This window comes from Tachyglossus aculeatus, chromosome 6 (assembly GCF_015852505.1).
Source record: "Tachyglossus aculeatus isolate mTacAcu1 chromosome 6, mTacAcu1.pri, whole genome shotgun sequence".
NCBI classification, from domain to species: domain Eukaryota; kingdom Metazoa; phylum Chordata; class Mammalia; order Monotremata; family Tachyglossidae; genus Tachyglossus; species Tachyglossus aculeatus.
In genome coordinates, this window is record NC_052071.1 from 38,411,113 (window position 1) to 38,436,346 (window position 25,234).

The 25,234-nt window shown below is 50.4% G+C and overlaps 1 protein-coding gene across 2 annotated transcripts; it reads right to left on the minus strand.

Moving 5' to 3' along the window:
• Positions 1-798: 798 nt before the first annotated feature.
• IDH3G (isocitrate dehydrogenase (NAD(+)) 3 non-catalytic subunit gamma) lies at positions 799-25,108 on the minus strand. 2 transcript variants are annotated; one of them, XM_038748451.1, is made up of 13 exons: positions 24,890-25,108; positions 14,981-15,022; positions 14,489-14,497; positions 13,756-13,853; positions 5,981-6,093; positions 4,400-4,460; positions 4,078-4,210; positions 2,196-2,329; positions 2,006-2,108; positions 1,761-1,907; positions 1,567-1,661; positions 1,312-1,372; positions 799-1,174 (listed from the first exon to the last, which is right to left on the minus strand). In XM_038748451.1, exons 1-13 carry the CDS (start codon positions 24,968-24,970, stop codon positions 1,073-1,075), a joined length of 1,179 nt encoding a protein of 392 aa, XP_038604379.1. In that variant the 5' UTR covers positions 24,971-25,108; the 3' UTR covers positions 799-1,072. The 2 variants fall into 2 exon arrangements, with proteins under 2 accessions (XP_038604379.1, XP_038604378.1); XM_038748450.1 differs by having other exon boundaries at positions 14,489-14,500; positions 24,890-25,107.
• Positions 25,109-25,234: the final 126 nt, after the last annotated feature.

The window sequence follows — 25,234 nt, forward strand, 5'->3', positions numbered from 1 at the left end:
CGTGGGCTGGGGGAAGAGTACAGGCCTGGGACCGAGGACCTAGGTTCTAATCCCGGCGCTGCCCTTTACCTACTGTGGGCCCTTGGCCAAATCACTTCTGCGTGTCTCGGTTTCTCCATCTGTAAAATGGAGGTTCAATACCTCTTCTCCCTCCTACAAGCGCTTTCTTGTATCTACCCCTCTACTCAGTATAGAGTTTGACACATAGTAAGCAAGCACTCAACTACCACCATTATTAGACTCAGACTAGGCTCCCGTGGCAGGTGCTCAGAGGCAGTCAAGGAGAGCCCACCCCGGCTTTTGGGCAGAAGGGCAAGGCCGAGGGCTGCCATCACAGGCGCTGGTGTAAGGTTTGGGTCTGGAGGAGGAGGAGGCAGTCGCGGTTTATAGTCTAACAGGGATGGGGGTGACAGGCCAGACCCGCCTCTGATGGAGAGCAGCAGGTGAGCGGGTCTCACCCCAGAATGGGGGACCCCCGCTCTCCTCTGGCTCCAGGCTGGGTGTCCCAGCCCCTGCCGAACTATTAACAGAACAGAATAGAGCAGGTGTCCGGGCCGGCAGCCACCCTCTTGCTCGCCCAAAAGAGAAGCCCCCCCCTGAACCAAGGGGGCAGAAGGGAGAGGTGGGCAGGGGGGGTGTCAGGGCTGAATCAGAGAGATGGGAAGCTGATCCCTTCCTGATAATGCGAGCAGCTGGTGTTTTCTCTGCTCCAGGTGCACATGGGGCAGCAGCAGTAGCCAAGAGGGTAGAGGAAGACACCCTCACCCCCACCCACCCAGCAGAGAGGGCTTGGAGGAGTTCCACGCAGTTCATTTATTCTGTAACAGACACAGGTGTCGGGTGGCTGGAATGAAAAGGAGCAGCAGGCTCCGCTACAGCGAGGGAGGACGCTGGCGACCGGGGGCCCGTTCTCATCCCTTCCCCTAAGGCCACACTGCCTCGTCATCAAGACGAGCCAGCCTGGCCCCGGCCGGGCACCTTCACAAATAAATATGGGAGTGAGGGTCAGCTCCCCCGTCGTTCCACGGCTTGGACGGGGGCAGCCGGGGCGGCGTAGGCCCCAGGCAGGGCGCTAGGCCTCGACGGCACGGCCGTTGATGACACGTATGTGGCGGATGATGTCCTGGATGGCGTCAGACGTGGTGCCCTGACCACCGATGTCTGGCGTGTGCATCTGGTGGGGGGGGGGTGGAAGGAGGAACCGGGTCAGGAAGCTGGGGCTGATCCCGCTACCAGTTTGGGGCCCCATCCCCAGGCCCGCTGCTCTGCTTTGTAGGGACCCGCTGTTGGGATGGACAAGCTGAAACTTACACTTTCGTTGTCCATGGACGCCAGGACCGCCTTCCTGATGGAGGCCGCGTAGGTGTGGAGCCTGAGGGGAGAAATGGCGGATGAGAGCTCAGCACCTCCCCTGGGACAGCACGGTTCCTATGCCGCAAGACGGGAGTGGCATAAATGGGGGAGCTGGGCAGGGCCAACTGGCCCGGGGCCCCTCCTCGCCTTCTAGGAAAAATTGTCCCGTGCCCAGGGGAGGAGACATGAGGGCCGGCAGGTCCCAGTTCTCACTTCAGGTGGTCCAGCATCATGCAGCTGGCCAGCAGCGTGGCCGTGGGGTTGGCAATGTTCTTATTGGCGATGCTTTTCCCCGTGTTCCTGGTCGCCTGGCAAATTAGGGAAAATTCAGAGAAGCAGCGGTTAGACTCCTAAAGCCCTCCTTCTCCTCCTCTTTTCCCCCCAACTAACCAAGAGCCAGCACTTACCGTCTCAAATACGGCGTAGACGTGCCCGTAATTGGCTCCGGCCACCAGGCCCGGGCCCCCGACCAACCCGGCGCAGACGTTGTTGACGATGTTGCCGTAGAGGTTGGGCATCACCATGACATCAAACTGCTGGGGGCGGGACACCAACTGCAGAGAGAAACAGCCGGTGGACCACCCGCTCCCAGGGATCAGCCCCGCTCCCCCAGCTAGCGAGAGCCCCGCCCGGGGCAGCAGGGACTTTGTACCTGCATGGTAGTGTTGTCTACAATCATGTTTTCAAAAGCGATGTTGGGGTAGCGGGCAGCCACCTCCTTGCAGCACTGTAGGAAGAGCCCGTCGCCCAGCTTCCTGTGCGGGGACGGGACGGGGGGTGGCTCAGTCCCGCGGCCCCACGGAAAGACAGGCTTCCCCGCCCCCAGCTCCCCGGGGCCTCACATGATGTTGGCCTTATGCACGGCAGTCACTTTCTTGCGCCCTGTCTCTTGGGCCAGTTTGAAGGCATATTCGGCGATGCGCAGGGATTTGGCCTTCGTGATGATCTTCAGGCTCTCCACCACCCCAGACACGCTCTGTAGGAACAGCAGGAGGAGTTGGGAGAGCTTGTGAGTCAATCGTATTTACTAAGCGCTTATTCTGTGCACAGCATTGTACTAATAAGCCCCTGGGAGGGTACAATGTAACAATAAACAGACACATTCCCTCCCCATAATAAGCTTTCAGTCTAGATAATAATAATGATCAATCGTATTTGTTGAGCGCTTACTGTGTGCAGAGCACTGTACTAAGCGCTTGGGAAGTACAAGTTGGCAACATATAGAGACAGTCCCTACCCAACAGTGGGCTTACAGTCTAAAAGAGAAGCGGTTATATGATGATAATGATGGCATTTGTTAAGTGCTTACTATGTGCGAAGCACTGTTCTAAGCGGTGGGGGGGATACAAGGTGATCAGGTTGTCCCACCTGGGGCTCACAGTCTTAATCCCCATTTTACAGATGAGGGAACTGCGGCACAGAGAAGTTAAGTGACTCGCCCAAGGGCACACAGCAGACACGTGGCGGAGCCGGGATTAGAACCCATGACCTCTGACTCCCAAGCCCGGGCTCTTCCCACTGAGCCACGCTGCTTCTCTGGGAGGAGACAAGACATTAATAGGAGTAAATAAATTACAGATATGTACAGAAGTGCCATGGGACTGGGATGGGGTTAGTACAGTGCTCTGCACACAGTAAGCGCTCAATAAGTACGACATTGATTGATTGATGGGGAATGAATAAAAGGAGCGAGTTAGGTCGACACAGAAGGGAGTGGGAAAAGAGGGAAGGCCTCTTGGAGATGTACTTTTAAGGAGGCCTTGAAGGAGGGTGAGATCTTGTTCTCCTAGGGGATGCTGGGCCAGGTCAGGAGAACCACAAGTAGACTCGAATGGGCCAAAGAAACTCCTAGACCCGCTCTGGCCCAGGCACTAATGAGGGGGGGCAGGAATAATAACAATGATGGCATTTATTAAGCGCTTACTATGTGCAAAGCACTGTTCTACGCGCTGGGGAGGTTACAAGGTGATCAGGTTGTCCCACGGGGGGCTCACAGTCTTAATCCCCATTTTCCAGATGAGGTAACTGGGGCACAGAGAAGTGAAGAACAAGCGCTTAGTACAGTGCTCTGCACACAGTAAGCGCTCAATAAATACGACTGATGATGATGATGAAGTGACTTGCCCAAAGTCACACAGCTGACAACTGGCGGAGCTGGGATTTGAAGCCATGAACTCTGACTCCGAAGCCCGTGCTCTTTCCACTGAGCCACGCTGCAGCTAATGGTATTTACTGAGCACTTACTATGTGCAGAGCACTGTACTAAGGTCTTGTAAGAGTACAATTATAACGGAGTTGGCAGACACGTTCCCTGCCCACAGTGATCTTACAATTTAGAGGGGGCGATCCAAGTGCATAGATGATGCAGAAGGGAAACAGGGAGTCGGGGATGAGAGGGCTTAATTGGAGAGGGCCTCTTGGGGGAGATGCGACCTTAATGAGGCTTTGCAGGTGGGGAGAGTGGTGGTCTGGACAGAGAGAGCATGTGGCAAAGGGGTCGGAGGTGAGATAGGTGAGATCAAGGCCCAGTGAGCAATTAGGACTACCTGTGGGCTGCCCTCTGAGGCCACGTAGCTCCTGGGCTTCCTCCTGAGCCCACAGCACCAACCTCCAGGGCTCCAGGAGAGGACGGCGGTAGCTGCAGGGCTCTCGGAAGCCCGGCCGAGACCCGAGGAGCCAAGAACGGGGCCGTCCCGCCCCGTTTAGCTTGTGGGAGCTACCCACCTCGTGCTCCAAGCTGCTGTACTCCCCTTCCGTGTTCTCCCGCACAATGAGGATGTCGATGTCCTGGTGGCGCGTCACCACTCCAGGCAGACTTTTGCAGTGGATCACGTTGGCGTACAGGTCCAGGCTGGTCCTGGAGAACGGAGCAGGGGGGCTGTGACCGGGCTGGTTGCCCCTTGCCTCTTTTGGCAGCTCCCTTGCTGCCCTGGCACTCCTTCCCCTTGACACACACACACACACACCCCACCCGTCCACTCCCTGACCCGTCCGGGATGTGGGGTCTGGGGACACCCCTTCTCCCTCCAGCGTCCCCAACTCTCACCGGAGGATGTTGTTGCGGGATTTATAGGAGGGTGGCAGGTTATGGTTGGTTTCGATGTTGCCTGCGGATCCCAAAAGGACGGATTAGCCTGGGCCCGGGGCTTGGGGCTGGAGAGGGGAAGGTGGAGCGGGGGTCTTGGGGTGGGGGCTGCAGCTAGCTGGCCTGCCCTAGGCTCTGCCCCCCAGTTCTCAGACAGATCATCATCATCAATCGTATTTATTGAGCGCTTACTGTGTGCAGAGCACTGTACTAAGCGCTTGGGAAGTCCAAGTTGGCAACAAACAGAGATAGTCCCTACCCGACAGTGGGCTCACAGTCTAAAAGGGGGAGACAGAGAACAAAACCAAACATACTAACAAAATAAAATAAATAGAATAGATACGTACAAGGAAAATAAATAAATAAATAAATAGAGTAACAAATATGTACAATCTTCCTCCTTAGCTCAGGGGCCGGTCTCTGTACACCCTTCCGGGAGGAAGAGAGTTCAGTCCCACCTTAGCAGGTGATGGGGCCCATCCAAGTGGGAGGCGGTCCAAACCCTGTCACAACTTACATTACATGGGGTCTGAAGACGGCCAAGCCCCTTGCCAAGTGTCTGCCCACCCCCCAACCCCAGGCACCTCAGAAATGGCTCCCCGTCCTTATTCCCAACTGCTCCTCTTGGTTCTCTAACCACCCCCCAACTCTTAGGGGCAACTCGGGAAACGAAGGCCCAGGGTGGAGAGGTAAGCGGCCTCCACCTGCATCTCCAGTGGGGTTGCAACCTCGGGCCCCCAGATTCCCTCCCAGAGTGGCTTTGGGATTTCATCGCCCAGTCCATTAGACGGTAAGCTCCTGGAGGGCAGGGCTGCTCGGTTTTCTCCCAAGTGCCGGCCACGGGATCCGCACCGGGACCATGCACAATCCGCGAGGTTGGCGATGGGAGCAGCCACCCAAAGGTAGCCAGGCTGTTGGGCCAATAATACCCACCCTTCCCCCCCACCCGGGTACTCAATCAATCGTATGTATTGAGCGCTTACTGTGTGCAGAGCACTGTACTAAGCGCTTGGGAAGTACAAGTTGGCAACATAGAGAGACAGTCCCTACCCAACAGTGGGCTCACAGTCTAAAAAGGGGAGACAGAGAACAAAACCAAACATACTAACAAAATAAAATAGAATAGATATGTACAAGTAAAATAAATAGAGTAATAAATATGTACATACATATATACAGGTGCTGTGGGGAAGGGAAGGAGGTAAGATGTGGGGGAAGGAGAGGGAGACGAGGGGGAGAGGAAGGAAGGGGCTCAGTCTGGGAAGGCCTCCTGGAGGAGGTGAGCTCTCAGTAGGGCCTTGAAGGGAGGATGAGAGCTAGCTTGGCGGATGGGCAGAGGGAGGGCATTCCAGGCCCTCATGCAGAGTCTTATATTTCTCTGCATGAAGTATTTCACACTGAAAATGATGAAAGGCTACGGCTACGGAAGAAAACCGGGCAATCCGCTTAATAAAATGATTTGCTCCAGATGCCCTTCTTATTCCAGAATGATTTTGTAATACAGAGTACTCCTCCTCCGTCCCACCCTCTGGTCGGGCTCACCCTTCAGGGCCACGCGATTCCGCCTGATGGCCATGATGGCATTGCGGATGTCTTCCTCGTCTGCGTTGGAGCTGACGTGCACCTCCTCGAAATCCACGGGGACACAGGCATGCCTGGATCGGGAAGTGGGGGTGGGGGTGGGGGGAGGCAATGAGGCGCGGGGAAGAGGCTCCCCACCCTGGAGGACTAGCCCAAGCCCCCCGGCAGGACCCCGGGGTCTCCACCTCTGTCCCAACTCATCTTCCCAGACTGAGCCCCTTCCTTCCTCTCCCCCCCGTCCCCCTCTCCATCCCCCACATCTTACCTCCTTCCCTTCCCCACAGCACCTGTATATATGTATATATGTTTGTACATATTCATTACTCTATTTATTTTACTTGTACATATCTATTCTATTTCTTTTATTTTGTTAGTATGTTTGGTTTTGTTCTCTGTCTCCCCCTTTTAGACTGTGAGCCCACTGTTGGGTAGGGACTGTCTCTGTATGTTGCCAATTTGTACTTCCCAAGCGCTTAGTACAGTGCTCTGAATACAGTAAACGCTCAATAAATACGATTGATGATGATGATGATCTGCTTTGACAATAATAATAACGATGATAATACCCTGCTCCCACCAACACTTTCCTCCTCATTATCCCGAGGCCGCAGGGATCAGTCAGCGTGGCTTAATGGAAAGAGCCCGGGCTTGGGAGTCAGAGGTCGTGGGTTCTAATCCCGGCCCCGCCACTTGTCAGCTGGGTGGCTTTGGGCAAGTCGCTTCTCTGTGCCTCAGTTACCTCATCTGTAAAATGGGGATGAAGACTGTGAGCCCCATATGGGACAACCTGGTTGCCTTGTATCTACCCCAGTGCTCAGAACAGTGCTTGGCACATAGTAAGCGCTTAGCAAATACCATCATTATTATTATTATCAGTCGAGTGAGAGGCTGAAAGCAGCTTGCTGAGCCCTGCTTACTACTCTTTTTTTTTAAGCATTTACTATGTATATGTGCTACACTGATCTAAGCACTGGGTTAGGTACAAGTTAACGAGGTTGGACAGAATCCCCGTCGCGCGTGGGGCTCACAGTCTAAGTAGGTACTTCCCAAGCGCTTAGTACAGTGCTCTGCACACAGTAAGCGCTCAATAAATATGACTGATTAATTGATTGAGGGAGAACAAGGATTTAATCACCAGTTGAGGCCCAGAGAAGTTAAGCGACTTGCCTAAAGTCACACAGCAAGCAGTTGGCAGAGCCAGGATTAGAACCCAGGTCCTCTGACAACCGGGCTCGTGGTCTTTCCACTGGGCCATGCTGCTCCTCTCCCAGGCACTCAAGCAGCGTGGCTCACTGGAAAGAGCCCGGGCTTTGGAGTCAGAGTTCATGGGTTCAAATCCCGCCTCCGCCAACTGTCAGCTGTGTGACTCGGGGCAAGTCACTTCTCTGTGCCTCAGTACCCTCATCTGTAAAATGGGGATGAAGACTGTGAGCCCCACGTGGGACCACCTGATCACCTTGTAACCTCCCCAGCGCTTAGAACAGTGCTTTGCACATAGTAAGCGCTTAATAAATGCCGTCATTATTAGCATTATTATTATTAAGCCTGGCTTTGTCATTATTATTAATACAAACTCCAATTCTCTCAGTGCCTGGTGAGGCACCAGTAGTAAGAGAGGCCAGCACTTCAGAACACTAGGGGACTCTTCGGAACTGGGTAACTTTTCAACAGCGGCTGGGCGAGGAGCCGGTCGTACAAATTATTATTATTATTATCATAACCGTAGCTCGCTTCACAGCACACCTAATGATCTGAAATTTTTAGACTGTGAGCCCACTATTGGGTAGGGACTGTCTCTATATGTTGCCAACTTGTACTTCCCAAGCGCTTAGTCCAGTGCTCTGCACACGGTAAGCGCTCAATAAATACGATTGATTGATTGATTGAGTGAAATGCCACATCCCCGACCCGGGCACCCAAACTGTTTGGCTGTGGCCGGGCCACATCGACCCCTCTCCCGCCGGTGTCTCTGGAGTCCTCCTGGATGTGATGCAACGTGATCATCATCATCATCATCATCATCATCATCAATCGTATTTATTGAGCGCTTACTATGTGCAGAGCGCTGTACTAAGCGCTTGGGAAGTACAAATTGCCAACAATTTGGCATCGCACCCCATGGCTGCCCGTGGAGGAGGCAGCATAGCCTGGAGAGGAAGGATGGCCGGTGGAAAGAGAACGGCCCTTGGAGTCAAAGGCAAATCCAGGCTCTGCCAATTGCTTGCTGTGTGACCTTGGCGAGTCTACTCGACTTCCCTGTGCTTCAGTTCTCCTGTTCTCCCTCCTACTTAGGACTGTGAGACATGGTAAAGGGACCTAATTAACTTGTATCTACCCCAGCGCTCAGAACAGTGTGACACACAGCAAGCCCCTAACAAGTCCATTAAAAGGATAAAAAATAATAACCACCTGGTAATAGTAATAATAATAATAGTATTCATTCATTCAATCAATCAATCATATTTACTGAGCACTTACTGTGTGCAGAGCACTGTACTAAACGCTTGGGAAGTACAAGATGGCAACGTATAGAGACAGTCCCTACCCAACAGTGGGCTCACAGTCTAGAAGGGGGAGACAGAGAACAAAACCAAATATACTAACAAAATAAAATCAATAGAATAGATATGTACAAGTAAAATAGAGTAATAAATATGTACAGACATATATACATATATACAGGTGCTGTGGGGAAAGGAAGGAGGTAAGACGGGGGGATGGAGAGGGGGACGAGGGGGAGAGGAAGGAATTTATTCGATCGTATTTACTGAGCGCTGACTGTGTGCAGAGCACTGTACTAAGCGCTTGGGAAGTACAAGTTGGCAACATATAGAGACGGTCCCTACCCAACAGCGGGCTCACAGTCTAGAAGGTGGCAGGGGGCAGTTCAGTTTTACCGAGTTGTTAAACACATTCCCTGCCCACAGTGAGCTTTCAGTCTACAGGGACTCCCCTTCATTTAGGCCACGGTGCCTCCCCGAAACTGGATTGTCAGTCCTACTTCAGTCTGTCCTACTTCAGTCTTAGCCGCCTCCGTCCCAGACTTTGACAATTCATCAACGTCCAGAGTTTTCTGTGAACCCTGTAGGACCCCTAAGTATCTGGCTGGGTCCGAGGGAAATTACTTGGTTCAGTGGTGGTGTGAGATTATTTGCACAAAGAAGGAGACATTCTGTCCTTGAACGGTGGCTGGGTGAGTGACCCTTTTGGGATCCTGTCCATGGAGGCCGTCACGTCCCGGTTCCTCAGCTGTAGCTGAGAGGGATCAGGGAAAGGGGCACTACCGTGTAGACCACGGAAACCAGCAGGTCCACAATCAAAAAGGAGTCTGAGGGAGGCTTGATATAGACAAATACACCCACCGAGAAGAAAAAATATTATGTGCCAAGAACTCTTCTACACACTGGAAAAGATACAAGGTAATCAGGTTGGACACAGCCCCTGTCCCACAGAGGGCTCACAGTCTTAATCCCCATTTTATAGATGAGGTAACTGAGGCACAGAGAAGTAAAGTGACTTGCCCAAGGTCCCAAGCAGACAGGTGGCAGAGCTGGGAGTAAAACCCACGACCTTCTGACTCCCAGGGTCAAGCTCTATCCTCTAAATCATGCTCTGTGTCACGCTACTGGTGATAATAATAATAATAATAACGGCATTTGTTAAGCGCTTACTACGTGCAAAGCACTGTTCTAAGCGCTGGGGGGATACATGGTGATCAAACTGTCCCACGTAGGGCTCACAGTCTTAATCCCCATTTTTACAGATGAGGTAACTGAGGCTCAGAGAAGTTAAGTGACTTGCCCAAGGTCACACAGCAGACTTGTGGTGGAGCCGCGATTCGAACCCACGTCTTCTGCCTCCAAAGCCCGGGCTCTTTCCACTGGGCCACGCTGCTTCTCTAATAATGATGATAATAATGATGGTATTTGTTAAGCGCCTACTAGGTGCAAAGCACTGTTCTAAGCACTGGGGGATACAAGGGGATGCACCTGGACAGAGCCCAGCAGCAGAGTGCAACGTCTTTACAAAGCTGCATCTTGCTAACAGAGCATAACTTGAAGCCCTGGCCCAGTCGGGTTCAAACAGGGACTGTTTCTCGGGAGCACGTGGATTATTGTTTTTTAAGAGAATCCTTTCTACCTCCTCCTCTCATTTGGGGTCTCATCTCCTCACCCCCAATTTGAGCCTTCCCTACGGCTAACCGTTCAACTTAGCCTCCGGGTTACTGGAGTTGAAGGACCCGAAGACGTGGTGGTTGCCTGGGGGACCAGGAAGATGAGTTGGGGGAGAGGGAATCAGATTTCCAGACACCTGGAAGCAGATGAGACCATTCCTTCTACTTACTGAGCACTTAGGTACTTATCTATAAATTACTTACATAACGCCTGTCTCCCCCTCTAAGCTCGTTGTGGACAGGGAACGTTTCTACCGATTGTCATAACGCCTGTCTCCCCCCTAAGCTCGTTGTGGACAGGGAACGTTTCTACCAATTGTGCAGTGAACACCGGATAAACACCACTGACTGATTTGGAGCTTAGCTGTAAATAATAACAGCATTTTGATTATGCGCCAAGCACCGTACTAAGCGCAGGGGTAAGTACAAAATAATCAGGTCAGACAGCCCCTGTCCCACAAGGGGCTCAAAGTCTAAACAGAAGGGGGAACAGATATTTCATCCCCATTTACAGATGAGAAAACTGATTTGCCCGAGTTAGCACAAAAGGAAAATGGTAGAGCTGAGATTAGGATTCAAGTCCTCTGACTCGCTGGCCACCCTGCTACCCACAAATGTTCGGCACATTACATAAAACAAAACAGATTTTTCCATTCGTAGTTCGATATTTTTTAAGTCTGCTTCCCCAGTTAGGCTGAATGCTCCTTGTGGGCAAGGAATGTGTCATTTTATCTGTATTTCCCAAGTAGCTAACACAGTGCAGCTCACCATGTATTTCTTTATTGAGCTCCTGTGTGCACAGCACTGTACTAAAGGGCTTGGAAGGGTAAAACAAAATTAACAGAAACTATCCCTGCCCTTGAGGACTTTACAGTCAAACAGGCAAGTCAGACACTCTCATCACTTTGGGCAAGTCACTTCAGACTTTGGGCAAGTCACTTCACTTCTCTGTGCCTCAGTTACCTCATCTGTAAAATGGGGATTAAGACTGGGAGCCCTCCGTGGGACAACCGGATCACTCTGTAGCCTCCCCAGCGCTTAGAACGGTGCTTTGCACATAGTAAGCGCTTAATAAATGCCATCATTATTATTATCATATCTCCCTAACATAGGCAGCCCATTAGCCTGAATGATCAATCAATCAATCAATCAATCGTATGTATTGAGCGCTTACCGTGTGCAGAGCACTGTACTAAGCGCTTGGATGATTGTGTGAGTGTGTGCGCATATGTGTGTTTGTGTGATGCACCTGGGCCACATTATCACTATCAATATTATGAGATTTATTGAGAGCTGTGTGCAGAGCACTGTGCTAAGCACTTGGGAGAGTTACAATACAACATGTTGTATTGTTGCGTGGCTCAGTGGAAAGAGCCCGGGCTTTGGAGTCAGAGGTCATGGATTCAAATCCCGGCTCCACCAATTGTCAGCTGGGTGACTTTGGGCAAGTCACTTCACTTCTCTGGGCCTCAGTTCCCTCATCTGTAAAATGGGGATGAAGACTGTGAGCCCCCCGTGGGACAACCTGATCACCTTGTAACCTCCCCAGAGCTTAGAACAGTGCTTTGCACATAGTAAGCGCTTAACAAATGCCATTATTATTATTATTATTATTCTCTGGGCCTCGGTGACCTCACCTGTAAAATGGGGATGAAGACTGTGAGCCCCCCGTGGGACAACCTGATCACCTTGTAACCTCCCCAGCGCTTAGAACAGTGCTTTGCACATAGTAAGCGCTTAATAAATGCCATTATTATTATTATTATTATTATTACCCACAACAAGCTTAGAGTCTATAGTCTTTCCAGCTCACTGTTCTCTGTCCTAAATTGTCAGGTGAGAATTCACTGTTTTGGCCCCACGTTGGCCAGACCTCCCAGCGGGGTTGGGCTACAACACTGGAGGGGCTGGTAGCCCACTTCTTATCTTCAGCTGCTTCAGCCCCCACCTTGGAGACCCCTAAGGAGACCCCCCCCACCGCCCCAGCCCAACCACACCATGGTCAAAGGGGACCTTCAGTTTGCTTATCCTCCTCACCCACCAAGGAGAACAGGAGCTCCCCCAAACTGGGGGTTTCCCCCAAGGAAGGCTGACACTGTGCCTCAGTTACCCTCTCTGTAAAATGGGAATTAAAACTGAGCCCCACGTGGGACAACCTGATTACTTTCTGTCTACCCCAATGCTTAGAACAGTGGTTGGCACATAGTAAGCGCTTAACAAATACCATAATTATTATTATTATTCACCTGCCTTCTTATGGTCATCTCCTTGACGGTGGGCTCTTTTACCTCTTATTTATTGAGCACTTACTATGTACAGAGCATATTTACTTTACCTGTACATATTTACTACTCTTGTTAATGTGCATCTAGCTGTAATTCTATTTATTCTGACGGTTCTGACACCTGTCTATGTGTTTTGTTTTGTTGTCTGTCTCCCCCTTCTAGACTGTGAGCCCACTGTTGGGTAGGAACCGTCTCTATATGTTGCCGACTTGTACTTCCCAAGCGCTTAGTACAGTGCTCTGCACACAGTAAGCGCTCAATAAATATGATTGAATGAATGATGATGATGGCATTTATTAAGCGCTTACTATGTGCAAAGCACTGTTCTGAGCGCTGGGGAGGTTACAAGGATTTCAGGTTGTCCCATGGGGGGCTCACAGTCATAATCCCCATTTTTTACAGATGAGGGAACTGAGGCACAGAGAATTTAAGTGGCTTGCCCAAGTCACACGGCTGACAATTGGCAGAGCCGGGATTTGAAACCATGAACTCTGACTCCAAAGCCCGTGCTCTTTCCACTGAGCCACGCTGCTTCTCAATAATAATATGCTTCTCAATAATAACAATAATATGGAATGAATACAGAGAACCGTACTAAGCGCTTGGGAGAGTACAATACAACAGAATTAGGAGACCTCCTAATTAGCTCACCTCCTCCAGGAGGCCTTTCCAGACTGAGCCCCTTCCTTCCTCTCCCCCTCGTCCCCCTCTCCATCCCCCCCATCTTTCCTCCTTCCCTTCCCCACAGCACCTGTATATATGTATATATGTTTGTACAGATTTATTCCTCTATTTATTTATTTATCTCCCTTGTACATACCTATTCTATTTATTTTATTTTGTTAGTATGTTTGGTTTTGTTCTCTGTCTCCCCCTTCTAGACTGTGAGCCCGCTGTTGGGTAGGGACTGGCTCTATGTGTTGCCGCCTTGTACTTCCCAAGCGCTTAGTCCAGTGCTCTGCACACAGTAAGCGCTCAATAAATACGATTGATTGATTGATTGATTGATTGATTGAGACACAGTTCCCTGTCCCTAACGACCTTATAGTCTAGGAGGGGAGACAGACGTGAATATGAAAGACTAAGGAACTTATAATATGTAATTTAAAGCTTTGTACACGAGTGCCGCGGGGTGGGGCGAATGTCAACTAGCCAAAGGTCAGTGATCGCAGTGCATCGACAGCACAAAGGGGAATGAGCAGAGTCCAGAGTCGTCGTCCCACCCTGGGGCTTGGAAATGCGGGGGAAGCGGAGGGGGAGAGGGGACGGGACCGTACCTGAACACCGATTTGACGTGGAGCATCAGCTCAGGTCCGATGCCGTCCCCCGGGATCATGGTCACGGTGTGCCGGCCACCATACTTGGCAGAGGGAGGCTGTGGAGAGAAAGGCCACAAAAGCCCAAGTCAGACACCTCTTGGCAGCCGGGCAATCCCCTGGGTTTCTGCCGCCGGGCAAGGGGGTCTCCCCAAGGGGGTGAGGGGTGGGAAGGAGCCTCGGTGCCTAGAGACCTTATTTGAGGCAGGGTCCGGGGAAGGGGCCCCCACTTTGGATCAACGGGCCGGCGTTTGCTGGCCCCGGAGCCTTAAAAAAAGTGCCTCCTGAGGGCACCTAGAAGCCATCACCAACAGGGGTGGGCCTGATGCCAGCTGGTGCTTCAGACGGCCGCCACCCACTCTTCTGTTTTCAAGAGCCTCTCTGTCCGGTGAGGGGATGCCTTTCACCCCCGTCACATTTTCTGGTTCCCTCCCACCCACCCCCAGAGAGTCCCCCGTCTTCTGGGGAAGGGGTTACAGAGGCGGTTCGGTCCCTGGAAGGCTTTCGGCCTCCATCAACCATCAAGAGAGAGAAGCAGAGTTCAGGGCGGAGAGAGGGCGGGTGGACTCCGCCACTTGGGCCTCGCGGGACCAGGGCTGACGGCGGGCAGGCCGAGAGAGAGAAGCTCTGCCCGCCTGGGGCGAATCGCGGATACTATCTCCGACTAGAAGCAGAAAAAAAGTGAAATACTCACAATCGTTCGCTGCTAGCGATCGGAGCGGGAAGGAAAGGGGGAGGAGGAAAGGGAGGGAGACAAAACAGCAGAAGTTAGAGGATCAAGTCCACTCTGGGCCTTCTCCTCTCTCGCCCCCCGATAACACCACCGACCGACCGACGGATCGCGGACACACTCTCCGGGGCTGGCAGGGATTGGGAAGCTCCCGGGGAGGTGGGGGGGGAATGGGGGTGGGGCGGACCCGGGTGCCCGGCTCACCACGCCCCCCACTCCAGCCAGAACCCAGATGGTCCCGGGAGGGTCCATTACCCATCCTCTCTCTCAGAGGAGGGCGGCAACCGGGAGGGGATTCGTTCCATTTCCCCATTTCCTGTCAAGCGTGCTGCAGAAGAGTAGATGGAGGTGGGGAGAAGGGAGGGGAGAGAAGGGGGGGTGACCCACGGGAGCTGACTACAGCCCGGAGGGTACTTGGAATGACAGGATGTGCACACACGCAAGACAGGCACTTACTGAGGAGAAGCCCCTCCGGTCGGCCTCCCGGGCACCTAAAACCTGGAAAACAAAAACCAAACCCAAGCCTCCATTACCGGCCCGCCCCTCCACCCAAGAGAAGATGGAAGCCCAGAACCGCGACATCCAATACCTTTCGGGGACTGATCCATTCAGGAACCATTAGAAAAACCTCACTGGCCCTTAGAAAGGGGTGGGGTCAGGTCATTTTTCACCTCCTCTAATTTTCCCAGGGACATAAGGGCTCAAAACTTCCTACTAATGGCCCGGAAAGCTTAATCATACTGTTGCATACTGTTCCAAGTGCTTAGTACAGTGCTCGGCACACGGTAAGCGCTCAATAAACACGACTGAATGAATCTTTCGGCCCAACATATCTAGCGCGTGCAGTGTCTTCTTTTCGGTGAAGGATTTTAGTGGAGATTGTGGAGGCGGAGAAACGGGAAGAGCGTAAATCGAGGAAGAAATCTAAAATACCCAACTTAATCACGGGGCCTGTTCGAGGGAAATAAACTTGGTGTTCATTTATGTCCTCGGGCAACCCAGGCTGTACAAGTACAGACGTTACCATCTTCCTCAGCGTGTGCTTTTAAGCCGGCCCACGGACGGAATCGCTCTGCCTACGAAGACGTGTCGGCCAAGAGGTCGTGGGGGGGCCTGTGCCCTTTCACCTCATGGCCCCAAATCAGTCCACACCCAAAGGAGCCCCATGCAGGACAAAGAGAAACGAGTTTCGAAGGGAGGAGAGGTGACACGTTGAGAAAAGCAAACCCAAGAGTCGCGGAACTAGGCCAGAGGGTCTGAGAAGCTACAAGAAGCTAGGCCGCGGCCAAGAAAATCCAAATACCGAATGATGCGTTCCCAAGGGAGCGGGACTCCACCGTTCCCATGGCACCAACACCAAAAGGCAGGAGACCAAGCGTAGGGAAGAAAGGAGGGGAGGAGGGGGCGTTAAACCCTGTGATTCTTTTGGGGGGCGAGGGGCGTCAACGAAAAGGCAGCCTGCCCTGTCCCCAGTTCAAACCCGGAGGGCCACGGGCACACGTAATCAATCAATCAATCGTATTTATTGAGCGCTTACTGTGTGCAGAGCACTGGACTAGGTGCTTGGGAAGTCCAAGTTGGTAACATATAGAGACGGTCCCTACCCAACAGTGGGCTCACAGTCTAGAAGGGGGAGACAGAGAACAAAACCAAACATATTAACAAAATAAAACAAATAGAATAGATATGTACAAGGAAGATAAATAGAGTAATAAATCTGTACAAACATATATACACATATACAGGTGCCGTGGGGAAGGGAAGGAGGTAAGACGGTGGGGATGGAGAGGGGGACGAGGGGGAGAGAGGAAGGAGGGGGCTCAGTCTGGGAAGGTCATGAGTTCTAATCCTGGATCTGGCACTTGTCCGCTGTGTGGCCTTGGGCAAGTCACTTCCCTTCTCTATGCCTCAATTACCTCATCTGTAAAGTGAGGATTAAGACTGTGAGCCTCAGGCGGGACAGGGACTGTGTCCAACTTGATTTGCTTTTTCCCCACCCCAGCGCTTAGTACAGTGCCTGGCACAGAGTAGGCGCTTAAGAAATACCATTTTACACAACCTGTCAGTGGCACCGAACCACCAGAAACCAGCCTAGTGTAAGTAAAGCGACCATTTTTATTTTTGTTTTGTTGCTCACAGTCTTAATCCCCATTTTACAGATGAGGTGACTGGGGCACAGAGAAGCAAAGTGGCTTGCTGGGTGACTTTGGGCAAGTCACTTCACTTCTCTGGGCCTCAGTTCCCTCAACTGTAAAATGGGGATGAAGACTGTGAGCCCCCCCGTGGGACAACCTGATCACCTTGTAACCTCCCCAGCGCTTAGAACAGTGCTTGGCACATAGTAAGCGCTTAACAGCGCTCCTCCCCCTCCCCCCCACCTTGCCTCCTTCCCCTCCCCACAGCACCTGTATATATGTATATATGTTTGTGCGGATTTATCACTCTATTTATTTTATTTGTACATGTTTATTCTATTTATTTTATTAATATGTTTTGTGTTGTTCTCTGTCTCCCCCTTCTAGACTGTGAGCCCACTGTTGGGTAGGGACCGTCTCTATGTGTTGCCAACTTGTACTTCCCAAGCGCTTAGTACAGTGCTCTGCACACAGTAAGCGCTCAATAAATACGATTGAATGAATGAATGAACAGCAGAGTGGCTCAATGGAAAGAGCCCGGGCTTTGGAGTCAGAGGTCGTGGGTTCAAACCCCGGCTCCTCCAACTGTCAGCTGGGTGACTTTGGGCAAGTCACTTCACTTCTCTGTGCCTCAGTTACCTCATCTGTAAAATGGGGATTAAGACTATGAGCCCCCGTGGGACAACCTGATCACCTTGTAACCTCCCCAGTGCTTAGAACAGTGCTCTGCACATAGTAAGCGCTCAACAAATGCCATTATTATTATTATTAACAAATACCATCATCATTATTAAGTCACAACTTCTCTGTGCCTCAGTTCCCTCATCTGGAAAATGGGGATTAAGACTGTGAGCCCGCCATGGGACAACCTGATCACCTTGTAACCTCCCCAGTGCTTAGAACAGTGTTTTGCACATAGTAAGCGCTTAATAAATGCCATCATCAATCAATCAATCGTATTATTGATTGATTGATCATCATCAGCATTAGACGGTCAGGTCCTTCTGACTCTCTAGTCTGTGTTCATGCTGGCCCATTATGCTTGGTTTTGTTCTCTGTCTCCCCCTTTTAGACTGTGAGCCCACTGTTGGGTAGGGACTGTCTCTATATGTTGCCAACTTGTACTTCCCAAGCGCTTAGTACAGTGCTCTGCACACAGAAAGCGCTCAATAAATACGATTGATGATGATATGTTGCCAACTTGTACTTCCCAAGTGCTTAGTACAGTGCTCTGCACAGTAAGCGCTCAATAAATACGATTGATTGATTCCATGCTGTTGGTTAAAAAAGCAGACTCCTTCCTTCCCTCCCCTCCTTCCTCTCCCCCTCCTCCTCCTCCTCTCCATCCCCCTCGCCTTACCTCCTTCCCTTCCCCACAGCACCTGTATATATGTATATATGTTTGTACGGATTTATTACTCTATTTATTGATTTATTTTACTTGTACATATCTAGTCTATTTATTTTATTTTGTTAATATGTTTTGTTCTCTGTCTCCCCCTTCTAGACTGTGAGCCCACTGCGGGGTAGGGACCGTCTCTATATATTGCCAACCTGTCCTTCCCAAGCGCTTAGTACAGTGCTCTGCACACAGTAAGCGCTCCATAAATTTGATTGATTGATTGAGACCTGGGCTCTAATCTCGGCTACACTTGTTGGCTGAGTGACCTTGAGCAGTCACTTAACCTCTGTGCTTCAGTTTCCTCATTTGGAAACTTCCCACTTGGGACCGTGAGCCCCGTGTGGGGCTGGGGCAGCATCCGACCTGAAAGTCTTTTTTAACGGCATTTATTAAGCGCTACGTGTCAGACTCTGTTCCCCGCACTGGGGTACACACAAGCTAATCGGGTTGGACACAGCCCACGTGGGGCTCACAATCAATCAATCAATCAATCAATCAATCGTATTTATTGAGCGCTTACTATGTGCAGAGCACTGTACTAAGCGCTTGGGAAGTACAAATTGGCATCACATAGAGACAGTCCCTACCCAACAGTGGGCTCACAGTCTAAAAGACTTCATCTCCATTTTACAGCCGAGGTAACTGGGGCCCAGAAAATCAATCAATCAACCAATCGTATTTATTGAGCGCTTACTGTGTGCAGAGCGCTGTACTAAGCGCTTGGTAAGTACAAGTTGGCAACATATAGAGACGGTCCCTACCCAACAGTGGGCTCACAGTCTAGAAGGGGGAGACAGAGAACAAAACCAAATGTATTAACAAAATAAAATAGAATAGATATGTACAAGTAAAATAAATAGAGCAATAAATATGTACAAACATATATATATTTATATATATATATATACACATATATATATATATATATATATACAGGTGAAAAGTGAAAAGTGAAGTGACTTGTCCAAGGTCACAAAGCAGATAAGAGGCGAGGCAGGATCAGATCCCAGACCCACAGTCTATTACACTAGGCCACGCTGCTTCTTCTGCTGCTGCTTCTCTAAGTATTTCATTTTTTATTATTACTCTATTTATTTTATTTGTGCATATTTATTCTATTTATTTTATTTTGTTAATATGTTTTGTTTTGTTCTCTGTCTCCCCCTTCTAGACTGTGAGCCCACTGTGGGGTAGGGACTGTCTCTATATGTTGCCAACTTGGACTTCCCAAGCGCTTAGTACAGTGCTCTGCACACAGTAAGCGCTCAATAATTCCTTCCTCTCCCCCTCTCCTTCCCCCATCTTACCTCCTTCCCTTCCCCACAGCACCTGTATATCATCATCATCATCATCAATTGTATTTATTGAGCGCTTACTATGTGCAGAGCACTGTACTAAGCACTTGGGAAGTACAAATTGGCAACATATAGAGACAGTCCCTACCCAACAGTGGGCTCACAGTCTAAAAGTATATATGTTTGTACATATTTATTCCTCTATTTATTTATTTATTTATCTTACTTGTACCTATCTAGTCTATTTATTTTATTTTGTTAGTATGTTTGGTTTTGTCCTCTGTCTCCCCCTTCTAGGCTGTGAGCCCACCGTTGGGTAGGGACTGTCTCTCTATGTTGCCAACTTGTACTTCCCAAGCACTTAGTACAGTGCTCTGCACACAGTAAGCGCTCAATACGATTGATTGATTGATTGATTGATTGAATGAATGAATGAATGAACCCAGGGCCCGGCACAGAGTAAGCGCTTAACAAATCCCCCAATTATTATGTCAAGGATCTGTACTAGGGATCCTGGTCTCTCCTTACCACTCCGGCCTAGAGAAGCAACATGGCAGAGTGGAGACAGCACAGGCCTAGCAGTCAGAGGGTCCGGGGTTCTAATCCCAGCTCCGCCACCTGTGTGACCTTGGGCAAGTCACTTAACTTCTCTGGGCCTCAGTTAACTCATCTGTAAAACGGGGATTCAGACCGTGAGCCCCACATGGTACAGGGACTACGTGCAACCCGATTTTCCTCCAGACTGTGAGCCTCGTAGTTGGGTAGGGACTGTCTCTGTCGGTGAACTGTACTTCCCAAGCACTTAATACAGTGCTCTGCACACGGTAAGTGCTCAATAAATATGAAGGAATGGATAATAATAATAATAATAATGGCATTTATTAAGCACTTACTATGTGCAAAGCACTGTTCTAAGTGCTGGGGAGGTTACAAGGTGATCAGGTTGTCCCAAAGGGGGCTCCCAGTCTTAATCCCCATTTTACAGATGAGGTAACTGAGGCACAGAGAAGTGAAGTGACTTGCCCAAAGTCACACAGCTGACAATTGGCAGAGGCGGGATTTGAACAAATACCATCATTATTATTAAGTCATAACTTCTCTGTGCCTCAGTTCCCTCATGTGGAAAATGGGGATGAAGACTGAGAGCCCCACGTGAGACAACTTGATCATCTTGTAACCTCCCCAGCGTTTAGAACAGTGCTTTGCACATAGTAAGTGCTTAACAAATGCCATTATCATTATTATTATTATTCACTTCTCTGTGCCTCAGTTCTCTCATCTGTAAAATGGGGATGAAGACTGTGAGCCCCACGTGGGACAACCTGATCACCTTGTCACCTCCCCAGAGCTTAGAACAGTGATTCGCACATAGTAAGCACTTAACAAATGCCATCATCATTATTATTATTATTACTCACATCTCTGTGCCTTAGTTCTCTCATCTGGAAAATGGGGATGAAGACTGTGAGCCCCATGTGGGACAACCTGATCACCTTGTCACCACCCCAGCGCTTAGAACAGTGCTTCACATATAGTAAGCGCTTAACAAATGCCATCGTTATTATTATTATTATTCACATCTCTGTGCCTCAGTTCCCTCATCTGTAAAATGGGGATGAGGACCCTCCGCTCCTCCACCGCTAATCTCCTCACTGTACCTCGTTCTCGCCTGTCCCGCCATCAACCCCCGGCCCACGTCATCCCCCGGGCCTGGAATGCCCCCAATCCCTCTGCCCCTCCGCCAAGCTAGCTCTCTCCCTCCCTTCAAGGCCCTGCTGAGAGCTCACCTCCTCCAGGAGGCCTTCCCAGACTGAGCCCCTTCCTTCCTCTCCCCCTCGTCCCCCTCTCCATCCCCCCCATCTTACCTCCTTCCCTTCCCCACAGCACCTGTATATATGTATATATGGTTGTACATATTTATTACTCTATTTATTTATTTATTTATTTTACTTGTACATTTCTATCCTATTTATTTTATTTTGTTGGTATGTTTGGTTTTGTTCTCTGTCTCCCCCTTTTAGACTGTGAGCCCACTGCTGGGTAGGGACTGTCTCTATGTGTTGCCAATTTGTACTTCCCAAGCGCTTAGTCCAGTGCTCTGCACATAGTAAGCGCTCAATAAATACGATTGATTGATTGATTGATGAGGACTGTGAGCCCCACGTGGGACAACCTGATCACCTTGTCACCTCCCCAGTGCTTAGAACAGAGCTTCGCACATAGTAAGCGCTTAACAAATACCATTATTATTATTATTATTATTAAGTCACAACTTCTCTGCGCCTCAGTTCCCTCATCTGTAAAATGGGGATGAAGACTGTGAGCCCCGCGTGGGACAACCTGATCACCTGTATCCCCCCAGTGCTTAGAACAGTGCTTTGCACATAGTAAGTGCTTAACAAATGCCATCATTATTATTGTGGTTATTATTATTATTATTCGCACACAGTAAGCGCTTAACAAATGCCATCATTATTATTATTACTATTCTCAGGTAGCAGACAAGCAAACAAATAAATAAATGTACTTATTTATTTTATTTGTACATATTTACTCTATTTATTTTGCTAATGTTTTGTTTTGTTCTCTGTCTCCCCCTACTAGACTGTGAGCCCGCTGTTGGGTAGGGACCATCTCTATATGCTTCTCTCTATATATATAGAGAAGCAGCGTGGTCCAGCGGAAAGAGCCCGGGCTTTGGAGTCAGAGGTCATGAGTTCAAATCCCGACTCCGCTGTCAGCTGTGTGACTTTGGGCAAGTCACTTAACTTCTCTGGGCCTCAGTTCCCTCATCTGTAAAATGGGGATTAATACTGTGATCCCCCTGCGGGACAACCTGATCACCTTGTAACCTCCCTAGCGCTTAGAACAGTGCTTTGCACAGAGTAAGCGCTTAATAAATGCCATCATTATTATTATTATATGTTGCCGACTTGGACTTCCCAAGCGCTTAGTCCAGTGCTCTGCGCACAGTAGGCGCTCAATAAATACGATTGAATGAATGAACGAATGAGCCCGCTGTTGGGTAGGGACTGTCTCTCTAGGTTGCCGACTTGGACTTCCCAAGCGCTTAGTACAGTGCTCTGCACACAGTAAGCGCTCAATAAATACGACTGAATGAACGAATACGACTGAATGAATGAATGAGCCCGCTGTTGGGTAGGGACCGTCTCTATATGCTGCCGACTTGGACTTCCCAAGCGCTTAGTACAGTGCTCTGCGCACAGTAAGGCTTAGTACAGTGCTCTGCGCACAGTAAGCGCTCAATAAATACGATTGAATGAATGAAGTCCATTCTCTAGAGAAGCAGCGTGGCTCAGTGGAAAAGAGCCTGGGCTTTGGAGTCAGAGGTCGTGGGTTCAAATCCCGGCTCCGCCAATTGTCAGCTGGGTGACTTTGGGCAAGCCACTTAACTTCTCTGGGCCTCAGTTACCTCATCTGTAAAATGGGGATTAAGACTGTGAGTCCCCCGTGGGACAACCTGGTCACCTTGTAACCTCCCCAGCGCTTAGAACAGTGCTTTGCACAGAGTAAGCGTTTAATAAATGCCATTATTATTATTATTATATGTCGCCGACTTGGACTTCCCAAGCGCTTAGTACAGTGCTCTGCGCACAGTAAGCGCTCAATAAATACGATTGAATGAATGAATGAATGAGCCCGCTGTTGGGTAGGGACCGTCTCTCTAGGTTGCCGACTTGTACTTCCCAAGCGCTCAGTACAGTGCTCTGCACACAGTAAGTGCTCAATAAATACGCCTGAATGAACGAATAAATATGATTGAATGAATGAATGAGCCCGCTGTTGGGTAGGGACCGTCTCTATATGCTGCCGACTTGGACTTCCCAAGCGCTTAGTCCAGTGCTCTGCGCACAGTAAGCGCTCAATAAATACGACTGAATGAACAAATAAATATGACTGAATGAATGAATGAGCCCGCTGTTGGGTAGGGACCGTCTCTATATGCTGCCGACTTGTACTTCCCAAGTGCTTAGTACAGTGCTCTGCGCACAGTAAGCGCTCAATAAATACGACTGAATGAATGAATGAATGAATGAATGCCATTCTCTAGAGAAGCAGCGTGGCTCAGTGGAAAAGAGCCCGGGCTTTGGAGTCAGAGGTCGTGGGTTCAAATCCCGGCTCCGCCAATTGTCAGCTGGGTGACTTTGGGCAAGTCACTTCACTTCTCTGGGCCTCAGTTACCTCATCTGGAAAATGGGGATTAAGACTGTGAGCCCCAGGTGGAACAACCAGGTCACCTTGTAACCTCCCCAGCGCTTAGAACAGTGCTTTGCACAGAGTAAGCGTTTAATAAATGCCATCATTATTATTATTATATGTCACCGACTTGGACTTCCCAAGCGCTTAGTACAGTGCTCTGCGCACAGTAGGCGCTCAATAAATACGATTGAACGAATGAACGAATGAGCCCGCTGTTGGGTAGGGACCGTCTCTCTAGATTGCCGACTTGGACTTCCCAAGCGCTTAGTACAGTGCTCTGCACACAGTAAGCGCTCAATAAATACGACTGAATGAACGAATAAATATGATTGAATGAATGAATGAGCCCGCTGTTGGGTAGGGACCGTCTCTCCATGTTGCCGACTTGTACTTCCCAAGCGCTTAGTCCAGTGCTCTGCGCACAGTAAGCGCTCAATAAATACGACTGAATGAACGAATAAATATGACTGAATGAATGAATGAGCCCGCTGTTGGGTAGGGACCGTCTCTATATGCTGCCGACTTGTACTTCCCAAGTGCTTAGTACAGTGCTATGCGCACAGTAAGCGCTCAATAAATACGACTGAATGAATGAATGCATGAATGAAGGCCATTCTCTAGAGAAGCAGCGTGGCTCAGTGGAAAAGAGCCCGGGCTTTGGAGTCAGAGGTCGTGGGTTCAAATCCCGGCCCCGCCCATTGTCAGCTGGGTGACTTTGGGCAAGCCACTTCACTTCTCTGGGCCTCAGTTACCTCATCTGTAAAATGGGGATGAAGACTGTGAGCCCCCCGTGGGACAACCTGGTCACCTTGTAACCTCCCCAGCGCTTAGAACAGTGCTCTGCACATAGTAAGCGCTTAATAAATACCATCATCATTATTATTATTATTATTGAATGAATGAATGAGCCCGCTGTTGGGTAGGGACCGTCTCTTTATGTTGCCAACTTGTCCTTCCCAAGCGCTTAGTACAGTGCTCTGCACACAGTAAGCGCTCAATAAAGGCGATTGAATGAATGAATGAATGAATGAATGAATGAAGGCCATTCTCTGGCTCACGTTCCTACGTCCTTCCGCGCCCCCCCCCACGTTCCCCCGTCCGCCCTCGCAGTGATTGACAGTCAGCGCAGCCAATCAGGTCAGAGAGCCACGCCCCTCTTTAGGCTCTTGTCCAATCAAATCACTCGGGGGGGCGCCTCCTCACGACCACCCCGCCTCTGCGGGTAAAAACGGCGTCGGTCGACGAAGATGCCGCTGTGACGTACGTATGAACCCCCCCCCCACATCCATCCCCCGATTCCCGCCGTCCTCACCTCCCAACAGCGACCGAAAACCACCGGCCTGAAAACGGTTTTAGCGGCGCTGCTCGCGGCGGCCACCACCTTGGTCGCCATGGCGGTCGCCCAACGCCGTCCCGCGATGCTTAGCGGCGCCAATCTCGCGAGACGTCCCCGGCGGGGAGCGCGCGCACCAGCGAGGCCGATTCTGACGCCGCCTCCGGGTGCGAAATAGATCGCGGGAAGAGGAGGCCAAGGGGGGGGTGGCCGGAAGCGGCCATTTCGGAGCCGTGGGACACGTCGGTGAGGAGGGCGCGGGTCACGTGGGGCGGCGGGCCGGGCGGTGATTGGCTGCCGCGGGGGATTTTCCCGGCATCCCCC

Excerpts from the sequence above, each read along its gene's own strand:
- IDH3G (XM_038748450.1), bottom strand. The coding sequence starts at position 24,970 with ATGGCGACCAAGGTGGTGGCCGCCGCGAGCAGCGCCGCTAAAACCGTT. Across the intron at positions 1,908-2,005 it reads TAGACAACACTACCATGCAG|TTGGTGTCCCGCCCCCAGCA; the intron begins GTACAAAGTCCC and ends TTCTCTCTGCAG. Across the intron at positions 1,175-1,311 it reads CGTCCATGGACAACGAAAGT|ATGCACACGCCAGACATCGG; the intron begins GTAAGTTTCAGC and ends CCCCCCCACCAG.